This window comes from Meleagris gallopavo, chromosome 1 (assembly GCF_905368555.1).
Source record: "Meleagris gallopavo chromosome 1, MGAL_WU_HG_1.1, whole genome shotgun sequence".
Classification (NCBI taxonomy): Eukaryota; Metazoa; Chordata; class Aves; order Galliformes; family Phasianidae; genus Meleagris; species Meleagris gallopavo.
In genome coordinates this window covers 178,671,366-178,689,831 of record NC_139404.1, presented here as the reverse complement: position 1 = coordinate 178,689,831, position 18,466 = coordinate 178,671,366, and the positions used below count along the sequence as shown (strand labels likewise).

Sequence of the window (18,466 nt, the reverse complement as noted above, 5' to 3'; positions counted from 1 at the left end):
GTTTGACAGTACATCTAGATATGTGGCTGAAGGTGAGCTTTGAGAGCTAGGAATGAAAAGGGGTTCTTTTTATGCAAATATCTTTGTTGACTTCCTGGATTATTTCCATTCACTTGGGTTTTACTATTCTTAATATTACAATATATAATCCTGCTCTTCATGGATTAGCTGTCAACAAAGGAAAAATTTCAATGATTGATCATGAATTTTAATAGACTTTTGCATGATTTATTGATGTAAATATGTTGCAAATATCTGGTATGACATTAAAGGGCAAACAAAATTTTTTCTTTAACACACTTTGGAATTGAACAGTGTAAACGGAACATAGTCATCACCACTTTATTTTATGTCATTCCAATCTACTGTCAAATCCTTCTCATATACAAATTCACTTTTTTTTTTGTCATCTTGATTACCTAGAAATCTTGCATAATGAAACATTATTTACACTTTGTATGATTCACAATTAATTACAAATAAAAATTATACAAAATGATTAAAATATATCATTACATGAAAAGCAAGGAAGATACAGTGGATGTTCAGATCACCTATAAATGCTTACATATTTGTACATGTCTTTCTAATCTGAAATTGCTGGATGATATATCTGATGATTTTGATTAGGAATATTGCTCCTTATGCCTGCACTACTAAAATGGAAGCAATATTTCCAGACATAATGAGCCACTTAAGAAACATTTATGATACTGCATAGGATGGCGCGTAATAATTTTAGGAAAAAAAAATTGATATTGTAAAATATAAGCAATTTAATTCATGCCATACAGGTACATTGTATATTAAACCAATACTGTAAGATGGCATTGTAAATAAACATGACAGAGCTGTAACATTTTAAAAATAAGCAATTCACAGGGCATTTGTATCATAAAATAGCAGATGTACAGTATTATTTACATTGCAAACCAAAGAGATAGTAACCCCCATGAAACCTCAGCAAACAAATTGGTCAGAACATTGATCACAGACCTGATTCATAAAATACGCAGGAATGTTGGGCAGAACAGATGGAAAAAATAAGTCCTTATATATCTGAAATGCTGCATTAGGTACTGAGTGTGTGACCTCTCTCCAAACACCCATGCATGAGGTATGGCTGCAGTCCCACCACCCTCGCTCACAGTGTTTGCAGAAGGCTAAAGCACACTTTGAGGCCCCCCGCATCCCTTCTGTTACCTTTTCACTTCAGCACATGCAGGACTGCAGCCTAAATGGCCCATGTAACTATACATAAAATCCAGATGCAGGTCAGGGAAAGTGTTGTCTTGCTCCTACACAGAGCGCTTTACACTGCCATGTGCTGGATTATGGTTCTGTTAGCAGACTAAGCATTACCCAGCAAATACAATACTTGCAGAATCAGACCACTGATGTCTTATACAGCAAGGAGTGTGGGATATGGTTTCAAAGCTTTTTGCAGACTTTTAGCCCAAAGACTCCTATTGTGATAACAGCCCAATGATTTTTCATTGCAAGGATGAGGGAGAAGTCTGGTCTGCAGTTGTTCAGAACATTTGGTTTCTGGCATGGCAACACTGACAAAGGCTTTGACTGCGCTGTAACAATCTGATTTATTAGTGGAGGTTTAGGACAACTACAGATCACTCCTGATTCACTGTAGCATTCAAAATTCACAAAGCCTTGCTTTGTGGAAAATGCACCTTACTTGCTGAATCCCAATATGGAATTTGGATATTGATCATTTCAGCAATGAATCATCAAATAATGCTTATTAAAAAGGACAGTCACCTTCTGCCCCACAGCAGTACTGTAGCTACTCAGTAAATATTTACCTGCCGAGCTCAGGTACATCTTCTATGAGACCGAAAATCAGCACTGACTGTTGTATTTGAATGGGGTCACCTCCACATGTGGCAATAGGAAACAAGTTTTAAAAGAACACAAATTTTGACAAATGAGTTATACATCACAACTGTCCTCACACTTCACACTTCCTCTCCCATTATCTTTTTTGTTCCAGACATATTTCATAAAACAATGGAGAGCACACGGTAGAAATCGTGTACTACTTTACATACAAAATCCAAAATGCTGCAACTTTCATTTTTTACCCTAGGATTCACCAGAGTGAAACGCATGACCACATGTCTGCACTAGGTGAGCAGCGTGTCAGCATCTGTTGTGCCTATACACATCAGCTCCACTGGCTGAGATGAGCCGAGTATATTTGCAAACTTGGTCTGCTCCTAGCAGAAAGCTCAACATACCCATACAAAACTACTCTCATCTGAAATACAGACTTTTTTGTGCATATCTGTATTCTGGCCTTCATCCAGCAGACTTCCAGTAGCTGAGACAGAGGTAATGACACAGCTGAAGAGATGTCAAAAAAATCCAGACAACAGACTGGAAAAAAAAACAACAAAAAAAAAACGTTCTCATAAAGGTGATGAAGCAGTTACTCATCCGTTTGACTGCATGGGAAAGCAAGTTTGCAGCAAACTACCCAATGCACTCCCCACTTGTAAGTACTGGAATAATGCAAAGACATAGATTCACACTAACTTTCTGAATGGTCAGAGAATAATAGTAAATACTGCCTGGATGGTATCTTGAGCACTTGGAAGTGTAAATGAACTGGTACTTTTCAAACCATGTTATTGCAGTACTTAGAAAGCAAAGCTCTGTTTTCCATAGAATACACTACATTTGTGATGATCGAAGTCAGACCTGACAGCTGAATTGCATTTACAGAATGATTGGGTAAAGTAACCAGGTAACTTCCCTTTTCAATGCTCATTATATAAAACTTCTGGATTTGTTGTAACACTATCTTATTTGATCACCTCTTCAATGACTTCTCTCTGAAATATAGAACTTAGTTATCCTGGTCACAATCAGGAAGAAAACGTTCTTCTGTAGAGTTTCTCTGGAAAAAAACCAAAATTTTTTACTGGTTATTATGTTACTAATATGATAAAAAGTAATTAATGAGAGCTACCTACCCAAGGAATAGGTCAAATGAAGTGAGAACTCTCTTGAAGAAAACCCATGTGATTTTTATTAAATAAATTCTCCATATCATTAAACTTCAAGATAAAACAGGAAGCAGAAATTAGAACAATTTTTGATGAAGGCTGTATCCATGTCAAAGGCTTCAGAAAATATGCCTTCTATAAAGACTCAAGAAATTTCGCAAAACTGAGTAGGTAATGCCAAGTTCTTCAGAATGCACTCAGCTGAATTTCAGAGGGATTTCTGCTATTTTGCTGGTAACTAGCAACTCATAAATGAGATTATAGATTTATTTATGAATCAGGTACTGTGCAAAGATCATGCACTAGGAGAGCTCATTACTTTCCCTTTCAAACGCACTTATGAAGAATTAGAGTAGGATAGAGCCCACCACAAGTTAACTAGAAGCATGAGAAAAGAGTAGTTGTTGAAGAGAAATGTTACTGTTAGACAAACTTGAGTACTCAGACAAGGCAAAACTTCTTTACTTGGTCCTGTAACGAACGATAAAACCTGTATTTTGTTTATAAACATTTATATGAATACTAACCTAAAACTAGAGGCATTGAAATAGAAGATGTATAGTATATTGTATATTGCTTTCCTTATAGAGTGTACGTTATGTTTCTAATATAGTGACAAACAGTAAAATTTTGGACAATCTAAAAGGACCTCATTGTAACAAACAACATTATAGCAGGTCACACTATGAAAGCAAGATGTGAAGCCCCAATGCAGTGCAGGCATGTCATTAAAAGATAAACTAGAATGTTCTTAAAAGGCTGTTTTACCTTTCCACTCTCCGTTAACAACATGTCTGCATGTGTTCTGTAAAGTTTCTTCTTCTTGTTTGAGACCTTTAACTGCTTTGGATAAAGGAAGAGCAAAGAAGGCAAACTGCCCTCCATTGTTACAGTCAGCAAGACTCGTAACATCAAAATCTAAGTGAAAGGAAGCAGAAAGAGAAAAGTATCAACAGAAGCTGGCCACTGAATATATGATTTGTTTCTTCTAAAGAAGGCCCAGATTATTGGCACTGTTTGCATTTAGTAGAGAGAGAAAAAAAAAAAAAAGAAAAAAAAAGCAACTCGCCAGAAAGAGATTCAGGACCAACATTCCCTGATTGATCTCCCCAGCCTGCAAGGTTTACAGATAGTGTCTGCTTTTTTGTTTTTCAGCAACACATGGAGAATGACTCCTTGCTCTGTGGAGGACTGTGTAAACAACAATTCACAGAATGTCAGTTTTAAAACAAGAAGAATAAACTTCAGCTTACATATTTGTCAGAAGCTCATAGGGTCACAGCTATCAAGATATACATTCTATTACAGGAAGAGCAGTACAAATGTTAAAGCTTTTAAGCCTGTATGTAGTTCACTGCACGCACAATTTTCCCATGGCCTACACATATGGCACATCAATTTATTACATAGATTTGTATTTCCACAGAGGGATTAATACTGAATTCTGCTGTGCTATACAGTGCTGCAGCCTTGAATAATTCTTGCTCAATGACATGACACAGGTTTGGTCAGTACATGTATTGTGCACTTCAGCTGCTTCCAGTCAAAGTCACAAATGATAGAACCAAACTTCACTGCTTTGTTTTCAAGTAGATAAGTCTTTGGTTAATAATAAGTTCAGTTGGTCTGGGGAACAACCATAACCGAAACAGTAATTTTCAACCAGAGGTACTGTAACTTCCAGACCATTAAATGCCAGATGAATCACAATAACAAAACTGAAATGCAGCATGAGATATTTTGCATGGGTTCTGTTTCTTTTGGTAGGTGGATTCCTTTCTTGACAGCTAGGAAAAGTAAGAAACCAGTCTGGATTTTGTTGTTACTCCATTGGTTTCAGTGTGGGAAGATCCTGGCTTACATGCTTTGCTGAACTTTTTTGTCTACATGAGCTCCCAGTAAGAGTCTAACCTGCCATATTCTTTCCTAGAAGATTACAGGTCACAGTTTGAAAATAATACCAGATACACGTAGTACTAAATTGATCTCATAACCATTAAGATAACAGAAGTGTTACAGAGACATTCTACCTCTCCTATGCATTACTGAAACAGAAATACTGCTGTTAGTTGGGTTACATCAGCACTACAAGAAATCCTATACAAACTACTACTGCTCACAAACACCACAGTGCTCTAAACCATGTCAGAGCTCTAGTATTACTTAATGACATCCAACATTACCTTTATGGTAAGCATTCTTTGTTGATAGTGCAAGGCTGTTATCCCATCATGTAGGGCAGAATACTTGCAGAATTGCAGTGTTACAGAACACAATAAAATACATTTTCAGAACTCATTGGCACTCAGGGCAGATTGGCCCATTTCCATAGGAGAGCAGACCTTGATTTGGTCAGCATTCACATTTTAGGATACTAAATACTTTCATCCAGCTTGCAAAACAGAGAAGTTAGAAACAAGTGGCAATTCTCAGCCACCAGAAAGCTGAGAGTAAAACTTCACTGAACGGCTCTTTCCCTTTGCTCTGCTCTGAGCAAACAGTTGATCACTAATGGCTGATAACTCCTAAATTCCTACTCCTAAAACTGAGTACCACAGACTCAGGTGAACATCCTCCTTCCTACAATAATCCAGATTTCTTATTTGTAGCTACATCTTACCTCTCCACAGATCTGGCCCTGTTACAGGAGGTGTTTGTAAGCAGCTCAAACATAAATTAGCCCTCAGGTTTTACTTTGGCAACACTGAAATCAAAGGGAAAAGGCAAAAGATAGATCTCTAAGGCATCAAAGAGTAATCATTCTGGAGTTACTACCTGCAGAGGAAATCTAGATGAGTCTGAACAATTTGCCAGTTAAACCACCAATTTGAGAATTGCATCTGACTCCTGAAGGAAAGTGACAAATCTAAGTACCAGAAACATGAGGTTTCCTATTCAAAGTTTCGTAACTTTCAATGAGTTTTCCTTTGGATGGGAGGAGTGAGTTCAGTTTGTACTCAGAGACTTTGGGATGAGTCTGAACTATGACTTGATGAGTCCAAGCTGTGAAGTCTTTGCCAATAACACTGGCTTGTTTTTAAAAAAAATCTTGTAATCATTGATTTATCTCACTAAAGAAATATAAATCACAAGAACTTTATCAGTAAGTAGCATTGAGTTCCTTTTCTACAGTTGTCTGTAAGGACTCCAAAAATAGCTGATTTGTATCAGCTATAGGGCTGGAGAAGATCATGCCTTCCACCAAAGCAAGGATGGATGCCAAGGATGCGTGACAGCTCAGAATGATCTCAGAAGTAAGCAATAAAACCACCTACTATCTCAGGATAGCTATCAGGCACTGCAACGTCCACATATTTGTGTTTTTAATTCCCAAATATTTTTCTGTATATTTTGTAATATTTTGTTCTGTATATTTTGTCATATTTTGTTCTATAATATAAAGTATACCATGAAATGTGTGCACAACGTGTAGGATGTGCAACACAGACAACTGCTGGTGTTGCTTGTCTTGACATTTCTGTTTCACCACCAGTCCTTAATACTGCAGTAACGCCAGACAAATGGAACTGATGCTAAATCTAGATCTAAATCTAAAATCAGAAGTATTCCTGTCTCCTCTTATAGTGATGACCAGTGGGTGCCGAAAACACAGAATTTACAAATTATTTACAGTATTTACTAATATTCTTTGCAGCGATTTCATTCACTGATATAAGTTATTGTTTATAGCCTACACTTGACAGTGCCTCAGATCTGAAATGCAGAGATTTTATAGACTGTACACAAAAAAGGCACACATCCTACAGAATGAATTTCTAAAGAAAGTGGTAAAGATTATAGAATCATTAAAGTTAAAAAAAACTACTATGTTCATCCAGTCCAATCATCAATCCATCCCCACCATGCCCACCAACCCTTATCCTTTTCTTGAATATTCCCAGGGACAGTGACTCTACCACCTCTCTGGGCAGCCTGTGCCACTGCCTCACTGCTCCTTCTAAGAAAAAAGATTATTCCTGAACTGTAAGTTGGTCTGCTTCTGACCACAAAAGTAAAAATAATTGCTTAAATTATAGTACAAATTGCGTGCAAATGCTGCCAGCCTGATGCAGCTGATAAAGCAGCAACTGAAGGCTGGATCCAGAAGGTGAATAGAACAGAATCAACACTAAATCCTGACATTGAGTGTAATTTTATAGCTAACTTGCAACAACAAAAAATGCTCAACCCAAAGCTTTTTCTCCATGTTATGACACTTTGATTTGCCTTCACCTCTGCTCCTGAACCAAGCTTCTCTGGCAGACACACAGTGCCTATTTTTAGCCCTGTGAGCTACTAATCCAGTTTCTCTGACAACTGCAATTTGCTGGAAGAAACGACTGGTGTTACGATGTCTCAGAGCTATGAGCCCATTTGAGAAATTAGCGTCTTAGCTGACCTTTAAAGCGAGTGAGAATAATGTGCCTGCAGTTCTGCAGGGTTTGGATTTCATTATCACAGCAGCACGTACAAGGCAGGATGCCCCTGCTGCACAGCTATGCCTCTCTGATTTGTTTTCCTGGTAATTATAGAAACTGTTTACATGGAAAATCTGCAAGTTTTCTCAGCTTCGGAAGACAATACTGCTCCTAATTCCTTTTCTCTGGAGAGAATGACAGTTCACAGAGCAGAGGACTGTTCTTCCCAAGAACTTTCCCACGGCCTCCCCATCCAGGACTGTGATGGAAATCACTGCAGATGGCCAAGGGCAGGAATGATGATAGCAGAGATGGAAGGATGGGAGAAGGATGGGAGTTGTACAGCAGCATCCCTGATTCTTCCCACTCACCTCTGGTTCAGAGCTCAGTCCAAGGCCCTTTGAAATTCTGGACCTTGTCCCTGATGTGCTTCTCTCCATGTATATGTTTGCTTTTCCATCAGAAGTTGTAAATACTTAGATTTAGGATAGCAGAACCTCACTCAGTCTCACAGGAGTTCCAAAATCTCTTGGTGCTCTGCAGTCTACTGGATCCCAGATTAAAGTGGGCAGCAAGGTATAAGGTTAATAAGCAATATTCTAGCATCAAAGACATTAATGGCTGCAACTTAACTGCTAATTGTCACATAAGGAAATATAGATGCGATGTACTGGGATGGGAATTGTGCCTGGAGTGGGCTTTGTTTGGGCTTCAGTAAAAGACAGTGCTCAAAGATATTCTAGGAAGCGCATTTAGAGACTGGCACTGGGATGCGTTCTCCCTCTTAATACATGCTAAACCAACTGAATTCAATCTTGGCCTAACCTAATATGATTTGCTGGCATTTTTGCACCTTGAAATTAACCATAAATGACCGTTGGCTGCAATTGCTTTTGAAAACTCCATATATAGAACTGTTTCTGAAGAAATGGCATGAACTCTAAATTATGTCACAGACTTCAAATCTTTGAATCTTTTTGCTTTGACTCAACACTTCCATACGTGCAGTTTAGACATTTCTAAACAATATTTATTAATGAAGCATGATAGAACCATTAATTTTTTTAAGTGCAAACACTGAAGTATCATATTCCTACGCACACCTAGAAGGTATTCAACTCTACTTGAAAAAGTACCTCACTTGTAAAGTTTTATAGCTACTGACAGGTTTTGCATTCACCATCTAAACTCATAGAGAAATTCTGAGACCTACCTCCAGAAAAGTCAAATGGTGAACAAAAGTGGGGCAGCTGTCTTTCCTTTTTACATTAAGAATTTGTAGATTTCCCTTTTTCTCCACAACTTTTCGCTGCAATCAGAGATTGAACTCACTTGAAATAACTTTCCATCCTTCAAAAATAATGGATTTCTCATGCAACTCCACTTTAATTCTGAGGATAACCAGTTCATCCTATTCATCCTACTCACATGAGAGTTCTCGACATCACATACAGCTCATTCTTGCATTCTGCAACATACTCATAGTACACTCCTGATCATCGAACTTCAAAACACACAGAATCTTTATTCACTTTCTTCAGATGCATTCTCCCTGTGGGCTCCTTATCCATACACTCTCAAGATCTGATATGGATTTATAAACCACATTTTAAAAACTTATTTGGGCATTCAGAATCTCAAGATATTGAGTAAAATCAGGTTTGCGTGTCAGAAGAAGTTTGTGTATCAACAAGGAAAGTGGTATGGAGGAGAAAGTCTTTGGGACTTTGAAAAACTTCCCTCCCAGCAAATGCAAATAACTGGAATGATGCAGATGCGCTTTAATTGTAAAAAATATTCAGAATGTTTTTTAATCAAACGGAAATGCCACATAAACTTTTACAATGAATACGTTTGTTCCTCTTTTCTCTTTCCCGTATGATTTGTTATCACAGACACACTTTAAAAAAAAACAAAAAACTCTACTCAATAGCTATTAATTTCCAACCACACTCTTCTGCAATAAGCTCCAGAACTGATATTGATGCAACACTGTATTTCAGCCTCACTAGGGAAGGAAAAAATACCTTAGAGATGCACTGATAACAAACAAATACTAAAACAGCTTAAAAAGTGCTCTTCTCTGACTATTAATCAGTCCTAACATTAATTTACTGCTGCTTACAAAGGCAGAACTTATCAATTACTTATAACTGTTTTATTGCTCATATTTATCATTCTTGGGCTTATCTTGCATATGATGCTGTTGTTTCTAGGATGGGAGAACAGTCTTACTCAGTAGGCTAGTCTTTAAGACACTGTTTACAGCTATAAGCCTTCTCTAATCCTGACCCATAGTTCCAATTTTGCCCATCTTAATTTAAGTAAATAACAACATGTATTTTTTAGAAAATTAGCAAAAAGACAACACCTCACAAAATCAAATTATTCCACTACAATCTCTTCTCCTTTGGAGAAGAGGATGGAAGGACAAACAATACACAACAGGGTGTTATTGTGTCATTTCATGTTCTGTATAAAAATGCTTTGTTAGGGTAATAGCTGTTGTACAAGAGTCTACAGAGAAATAGAATTGCATGGCTGAATTTATTGCTTCAAGAGTAGTCATTTCAAAGTATTACAAGGAATAGTAGTCTAAAAAATAGTTATCTCAATGTAAGACCTTCTGCTAAGAGTAACTTTGGGCCCAGAAAATCACAAAACCAAGAAAATATATTAACGTTAATATATTAACGATAACCCAGCAACTATTCTTCTCCCCTTTAGCATTTGTATACTTTATTATCATCTAATACAACAGGATAACTAGCAAGGTTTTTATAGGCATTCTGCCATATGGCTCAGGTGAACATTCATAATGAGATCATAGAATCACAGAATTGCTGGGATTGGGAGGGACCTTAAGAGACTGTTGAGTCCAAGGCCCATGCTAAAGCAGGCATCTTACAATAGGTAGGTGTTCAGATGAGTCCTGAATATCTCTATTGAAGAAAACTTCACAACCACCCTGGGCAATCTATTCCAGCGGTTCTGCTTCATCACCCTTACCATAAAGAAGGTCTTTTGCATGTAATTATTGAATTTTCTATGTTCAAGTTTTAGGCCATTTCTCCTCATTCTATCACTTTGCACCACTGAGAAGAGCCTGGCCTCATCCATTTGCCTTTCACCCCACTTCAGACACTTATAAACATTAATCAGAACCCCCTCAGTCTTCTTTTCCCCAGGCTGTATAGACCTGGGTTACTCATCCTTTCCTCATACAGGAGACACTCCAGACTCTTTACCATCTTTGTGGCCCTCCAGTGGACTCCTTCTAGGAGAAGTCTCTCCTTTTTTCATCTGGGGAGCCCACAGCTTGTCAGAATAGTCTAAATGTGGTCTCACCATGGTAGAGTAGAGGAGATCACCTCCCTCGACCTGTTGACCATGCTCTTTTTAACACACTGCAAGATCCAGGAGTTGTGATTAGCAACACTCATAGTTTATGTAAGTGGTTCAGACAGCAGAAGGAAGAGATTTCTAGAACTGCAGTAGCCCCTGTTCTGGATAGTCACCATATCAAACCACTGTTCATCCTAGACTGTGCTTATCTGTTCATCTACCATTTTCTTTGGCCAATTCAAAACTCTGAAAAGCAGCACAGACTAAAAGATTTCAGAGACAGCACTGGTCTGGAGAAGTTTAAATCAGTGGGATCAATCTCACTTTCCTTGGGCATCTTAAAAAACAGACCTCTAGACTCAGTTAGTTGTATGTGATCACAAAGAAACAAGCATACCCAGGCAGATTTTAGGCAGGTGTTAGGCAGCCTCATGCTGTGTCTAGAACTGGGGGCTGGGGGTGTGGGGAGGAGGGGGGGCAAGCACTGAAAAACAGTCTTTTTTTTTTTTTTTTTTTGTCCAAAATAAAACATGTTCAGCCTCACTCGCCTTTGGAAACTAAAATCCCACGAGCAGATGGCCAGTTTAGCATCTGCCTCCAGATGCTCTTTTTGCTAAGGCTGCCAACAAAGTTCCCACTTTGCATAATTTCTTGTATTGGCCTCTCTAATGAGAGCCCCAGCCTGAGGTGCCCCATGCTGTTTCTTTCAGAAGCCATTTTGTTGCTGCAGTGACACTGGGATCAGAGATAACTGGAGGTTAACCTTTCTAAGCCACAGGAACAAGTAAACATCTGCCAAGGTGAATGACTTGTGACCTATGACTGAGTTGCTGCATTCCCCAGTGTCACTGTTTTATTTGCTTTCATGCGTGTTTAGAAGCCAAGCTACAAAAGATCAAACATGCATATGAAGTTAAACAGTTTATAGATTTTTGTTGTAAAGTTGCTCATGCATTACAAATTAATAACATTGTTGAAGAATAACTTCTTGCTACATGGATAAGTCTAGAGCTTAGGAAAGTTAAAATCAGAAATGTAGCGGATAGTTACTGCCCTGATTTCACACAAATCCCCCAGTGAAAACTTCTGCTGCGGTCCTTCCCCTCTCTGCAACTGCCTGCTGTGTCACTGTAGCAGTTTTGTCTTTGCTGCAAATAAGAGCAAGATCAACTCTTTGATCCTACTTTTCCTTTAGATGTAAGCAGTCATGTCAACAACAGATGTTAATAAGAACAATAATAAGAATTACTCACCATCTGTCATACACTACACATACTAGGCTGCAAAACAAAAAAGAGTGTAGGTCTTTTAAATTTTAAATAACAGAATTCTGAACTAGAACAGGACGAGCATGCAAGGCAATGGAAGCACAAACAGTAGCAGCAGAAGGTCAAACTCCTGCTTCAGAGCCTTCTGCAAAATCAGCGTCTTCAATTCATGCCATCCTTGACTCCCACCAGCATCCTCAACTCCAGAAAAGCTCTAGAATAACACATTTCCTTGAAGGAAGGGAGCCAACTGTTTCTGGGTTTACTTCCAACTGCACCTTAGCCTTTCTCACAACATCCCTGCATGCCTTGGCATTATTGCTATATTCTTTCCACGTGGCTATTCCCTTTTTCTACATTCCATAAACTTCCTTCTTCCCTTTGAGTTTATCCATGAGCGCCTTGCACTTCCATGCAGGTTTCCTGCCACCTTTGCCTTGTTTCTTACTCTTAGGGATGCACTGATCTTAAGCTTGAAGTGGTGCTTGAATGTCAGCAAGCTCTCTTGAATCCCCCTTACATTCTAAACACTCTAACCCATAGGATCCTTCCAAGTAGGCTTTCAAAGACAGATATCTAAGTCAGCTCTCTGGAACTCCAGAGTAATAATCCTACTTCTTGCCCTGTTTCTTCCACGCAAGATCCTGAACTTCACCATCTCATGAATGCTGCATCACAAGCTGCCCTAAACTCTCACATCCCCAGACAGCTCTTCCTTGTTTGTAAGAATAAGATCCAGCAGCAAATCTCTCCTCATTGACTTCTCCACTACCTGTGTCAGAAACCGCCTCCATACACTGTATGAACCTCCCAGTCTGTATGTACCTGGCAGCACTGTTTTTCCAGCAAGTATCAAACTGACAGAAGTACCCATGAGAACCACTGCCTGTGACTGTGGAGCTGCTTCCAGCTGTTTGTAGAAGGCCTCATCAAAATCCCCCCCACCTGATAAAGTAGCCTGTAGTACACACCTACAACAGTGTCACTCACATTATCCTGCCCCTTAATTCTCACCCACAAGCTCTCTACTTGTTCATTGTCCATCCCCAGGTAGAGCTTGATACATTCCTTTGCCTCCTCATGTAAAAAGCAACCTCACTGCCTCACCTTGCTGGTTTGTCTTTCCTAAAGAGGCAGTTGTCAATTTTATGCTTCTTTTGTTGCTAATTTAAGCATGTTGTTATCTGTAATATTGCAAAAGCATAATTTTACAAAGCAATACCAGTATCCAAAACAGAGTGAGAAGCTCTGTGACTGAGTTATGGCAGGGAAGTGGCTCTGCTCAGTGTGTTGTCAGCACTCAGCAGAGGTGAGGCAGAAGCCTGAGATCAGAAGATGAAAGAGCACAGAAGATGTTTGTGATGCTGCTGTTAGATTAGTCTTGTTGGCAGACAGAATGCGTGAGGTCTTCCTCTGGATGCTGAAGAATCTGAAAGCCATCCTGCTTACACTTGCCCCAACAACTGATACAAGTTTCACGCCCATCTGCAATTCAAATTGGTTTGTGGTATTTTATTTCCCCCTTCATTTTAAAGTCTGCTGGGATAAAAAGGATCTGTTCAGAGGAAGAAATATTTGGTGCAATATCAGTAAGCAGAGCATAAGTCTCAGTGCAGAGCTGTGGTATGTTTAAATGTTTGCAACATGTACAGTTCTGCACCATTTGCTTTATACAGAAATATATATATGAAAGAGAAATGTTAACGGAAAACAGAGAAAAGGTGGTTATACATCGGATGTCTCTGCAGGCACAGGAGCACCATGAACACAGGAGGGGACACCACTATGAAATTGCATCTGCATACAGATGAACCTCAGTAGGACCAGCTGCAAAAGGCAAACTGCAAGTATTTCTTCTTCGGCATAAGCAATTCCCATACAAGATGGTTTTCTGTTTGCAGAGGCATGCTTCCAGGCCCCACAATGCCTTTCTGAACAGACTGAGATCTGAAAATGGATGTGGGAATGAACAGTGAAGTCAAAACCACAACCACATTTAACAACTATGAGCTTTTTGGAATTAAAAGAGAAAAACCCTGTGGGACTCTGCAAGACAACCACACTATTAGAATTCTGTCTTTGCAGTAACTCTCCCATGCAGTGGCTTTTGTCTTTGTATGGTAGGTATTTCCAGAGTGATACTGAACAAAATTTAATCCACTGCTCTACAATTTCCTTCACTCTGAGTTCCCGACCTCTGTGCCCTGCATCACAGAAAAGCCTGTGTGACAGAGAGCTTCAAGTAGATGGAGAAATCTGACAGAAAACCTCTAAAAGGTGCTCTGGAGGCATAACTGTTGTTTCTGTTTACTTAGGCCTCACGGCTTCAGTAAGAGAAGTTGGCCTGTGAGTCTGCCTCTGTGGTCAGCCCATGGTCTCCAGTCTGTCTGAGCCTGGATCAGGGGGAAGCTGCACAGAACCAGGCTGTGGCAAAGAGACCAATAACCCCAGCTTGGCCCCATGCATTCTCCTTCCCACACAGGGGATATGCAGTAGATCTCCTCTCTTTATTTTCAGAGAGGAAAAAAGGATCAATCTACTTAATAGGAAATAAAATATCAGGAGGAAATTCCAACTACAGTATGTGATTTCTACATTTCAGCACCTCTCTGCCTCAACATCTCAGGGAAAAAACACTCCAAAACCTTTTATTCATGAAAACAATGTCAGGCAAATGAGAACATTTTCTCTATCACTAAAATGAAGCACTGTTTGACAAGTGCTGAGTTTGACTATGATCTAACCAACTTCACAACATTAACCTGGTTAATAAACTATATTTCACTTCATACAGGTGTCCAACAAAGAAATGTATAACCAAATACTGCAGGCAGCAGATGCAGCTACAAAGTTAAACAATGCTGAGAATGCTTCATACTTTTCTCACACTGATAAAGTGTCTCTAGAAAGCCTGCACTTCTCTATTAACTTAACCTGTCATAACACAGAAGCAAATAGCACAATACATAGCATCAGTGCCGAAGTTTTGAGCATGTTACCGTCACAGAAGCTTATAAAAAACGGAGACTGTATATTGTTATACAGTAAACCTGCTCCAATTTGGGAAGCTACCTCTGTGATTACAGAGATTATCAAACAAACTGTAACTGGAGACAATGAGGATGGCGCTACAATTTTTTTAATTGCCTCTTCAGTGTAATAGCTGAATTAGCTTTTAACCATCATTTCTCATTAAAATGTTTCCATGGATGTACCAAGATCACCCACAGAATGAACCTAGACATTTCCTATTAGCAACTGTGAGAGACAGGATATTGAGCAATATGCTTTTGGTCTGAACCTCTTCATTTGTTCTCATCACAGAGGACTGTGGGTGGTGAGAAGAGAAACAGAGTTTGGGTGGTGAGAAGAGAAACAGAGTTTGGCCAGAGAGATTAGTAATCTGACATTAACACCTACTGAATAATGAGGATGTGCCATAAAGTCAGAAAGAAATCTTGATGTATTGATTAGAAGAAAAATGTATTGCTAGGAAAAAAATAATCACTCCAGGGAACTGGGTAATGACATCAAAACCACAGCTTTATTAGCTCAGAAGCAGTGTTTCAGTTCCCATGATTGAACTGGAACTTTGCTCCGTATATAATTCTTGCAGGTCTCACTGATGTTCACCGGAAAAAAGAAATGAATGCTACATGCTGTGAATATGCAAATTAACGCATGTAGAGTAAAACATTTTGCCATTTGATGCAGAAAATTCTTGGATCGGTGGTTTGGATGGAAATTCTACAACCTCAAGCCCAGTTTTCATCAAGTCATTTTTCAGACATAAAGCAAAGCTGCAGATGCTGTTTACCAAGGTAGGTAGAAGATAAACTCCTCCAATCCCAAGGATCCTATATTACTATGGAAAAAATCTTTAACATCAGTGGTCCTCTAAAAAACAAGGGAATTTCTATTTAAGTAATATTCATAGAATCATAAATGGTTTGGATTGGAAGAGACTTTATAGATCATCTAGTTCCAATGCCCCTGCCGTGCTCATGTAGATACCTTCTCAGCAAGAAAACATCTTCCATAATAAATTCATGTTTCTTCTACCTGACGAAGTCTGCAGAGGTTCAAAATAGTCCTTTCTCATAAAGGCAGGCTTCATGGGAAGGAAGCATGAATTTTTTTCTGTAACAAGATGGCTGTGCCACGCTAAATTGTTCCTATCCTAATATGAGTCAAAGAGGAATAATGGAGCACTGTCGTTCCCTCTGCAGAAAGGTATAACTGGGTAATTTGGACATGTGGAGAATGTTATTCACTAATTTTCAAAAGGTGTTTCAAGACTGGATAACTAAACAAATCCATAAGTAAACCCCAATTTTCTGATTTGGATTACAGAAGTGCTGAGCTGTTGAGAGTTTTGTCTTTGATATCTTCAACCTTTGATCAGGTGATTGTAAAGCTAAGCCAATTTGAAATCACTGCATTAATGATTTCTAACAATTTACAAAACTAGAAGAATATTGGCTCAATTGATAGGAAGGGAAGTACTTAAGGGAAGTACACCTACAAAAGAAAACTGACTGCTGTCACTTCTGCAAAGGAAAGCCTAAGAAATAAACACTGCCTGAAAATGTGTCTACTGGGAGGACTGATTTACATCTTGTTTCTTGTTTCAGTTGGTTTCACTGAAGAAAATAAAACTATTTTAAATTTAACCAGGAATTGGGACTTCTTTTTTTTTTTTTTTTTTTTTATTATTAATTTAATTAACATAGACTGCTCTAAATCTTGAACTGGCATTTGCATTAAATCTGAGACATTACTTCTTTTAGTAATGTCTTCTTACTTCCCTTTTCAGTATTTTTTGGTCTACATTAGATAAAGCTTACATCCAATCCACCACAGAGGAAATTTCCAAATGAGCATTTTTAATAGCAGATAGGATTTTTAGAGCAGGAGCAGAAGTCCTTTTAAAAAACTGGAAAACCAGTATCCGGAGTGCTCCAGAGTTTGCTGGACTCTCTCAGAGGAAGGACTTGTACCAAATATTAATTTGGATGAGAATTTGTTGCGGAAAAAAAGCCCCACTGTGTATAACAGAACTTTTCTGTTTGTTAATAAATTGTTCTTTTACATTTTGTTTGCTTTGTCCCAGAAACAGTGGACACATAGCACTATAGGACAAATACTGAACATTATTTTGTATTAGCAAGACAATGCTCACTTAAAGTTTACCATAAACATCAGGTAAAGAGGTTTACCAAAATGTTTTTTTTTTTCTTCCTTTAAAATATTGATTTTTTTTTTGATGCCAAAAAAGTCAAAAAAATGACTTCTTCCCATTTGTATAACAATAAGCTTTGATAGGTAGAATATATGAAATATACAGTAGCTTCTGAAAAGCTATCTAGGCTTACTCAGCTTACAGTATGTGGAATGTAATTATCCAGAAAGTGAAATATGTATAAAAATAGGTAAAATCCCTACAACATTTGTACTGAATTATAATTCCTCCTGCCAGGAAGGTTACAACAACTCTACAGTACATGTATGAAATGTTTGTTCATAAAGTTAAAAAACATCATTACCGTACTGAAGAACACATTGAATGTAGGAATGCATAATCAGAACTGACTCTCAATTCTGCTTAGCTGGTGCAAATCTACAGAGAACCATCACCCTTTCTGCACAAAACAAAACCAACCTCTAATGTGAGAGTTGTTTCTTCGTTTTGTTTGTGTTTGTTTGTCATAAAGGGGCCAGACTCAAGTTTACTAATGAAATTCCTCTGGAAGTGGAAGTATTTGTTCAAACACTTTTTTCCCTATCTCCACTCTGTTTACCAACAGCAGTCACCCACCTTTAAAATGATTATTGCCTGACATTACATGAAGCTTTTACTGCTTGTTCAGAACAAGGCAGTGAAATAGAAAGAACCTCCGATTCCCCTGGCATGACCCAGTTCTGGGCTTGTGCTTTTTGACGAGTCTTTGATCTGCAGCAGGCCTCATAGGCTGGTCTCCCGGAGGAACATGGTGCCAATGTTGTAAGAAACTTTCCTCACTCTGGCAGATGTGATGGAGGGTTTTGGCTGCTTCTGACCACTTCTGACCTCGAGGAAGTAACAGATCCCAGGAATTTCCTTTGGAAAGTTTTCTGGAAGCTCTTCACGGGAACGAGGGATAAAAATAAAATTTTCTTCCTTTTTCAAAAGCCTAGAAAAAAAAGAAACAGAGAGATATAAAAAACTATGAAACACATTACAGACACATTTCTGTGGAAGAGATTGGTCCTAGGTGATCTCAAATTTAAAAATTTGACATCTAGAAAATCCTTGGCCAGGATCCCCAGCCAATTACCAATCAAATTCAAAACCGAAATAGGTCCCAAAACAGCAAAACCAGCTTCAACAAGAAACAAATAAAATCTGACACTATCCATCAAATATACC

At 38.5% G+C, this 18,466-nt stretch overlaps 1 protein-coding gene across 2 annotated transcripts in view; it reads right to left on the bottom strand.

Moving 5' to 3' along the window:
- Nucleotides 1-206: 206 nt before the first annotated feature.
- Nucleotides 207-18,466, bottom strand: part of GUCY1A2 (guanylate cyclase 1 soluble subunit alpha 2) — a 150,466-nt gene continuing 132,206 nt past the window's right edge. Inside the window, exons 8-9 of one of the 2 annotated variants that reach the window (XR_014881106.1) lie at nt 3,795-18,230; nt 207-2,917 (exon numbers count right to left, since the gene is read on the bottom strand). Coding sequence is in view for 1 of the 2 variants with exons in the window: in XM_085216267.1 (XP_085072393.1) it covers nt 18,023-18,230 (208 nt within the window). In the remaining variant the exon portion in view is untranslated. Of the gene's footprint in view, nt 18,231-18,466 lie in introns of both variants that reach the window. The other variant, XM_085216267.1, reaches the window with a different exon arrangement.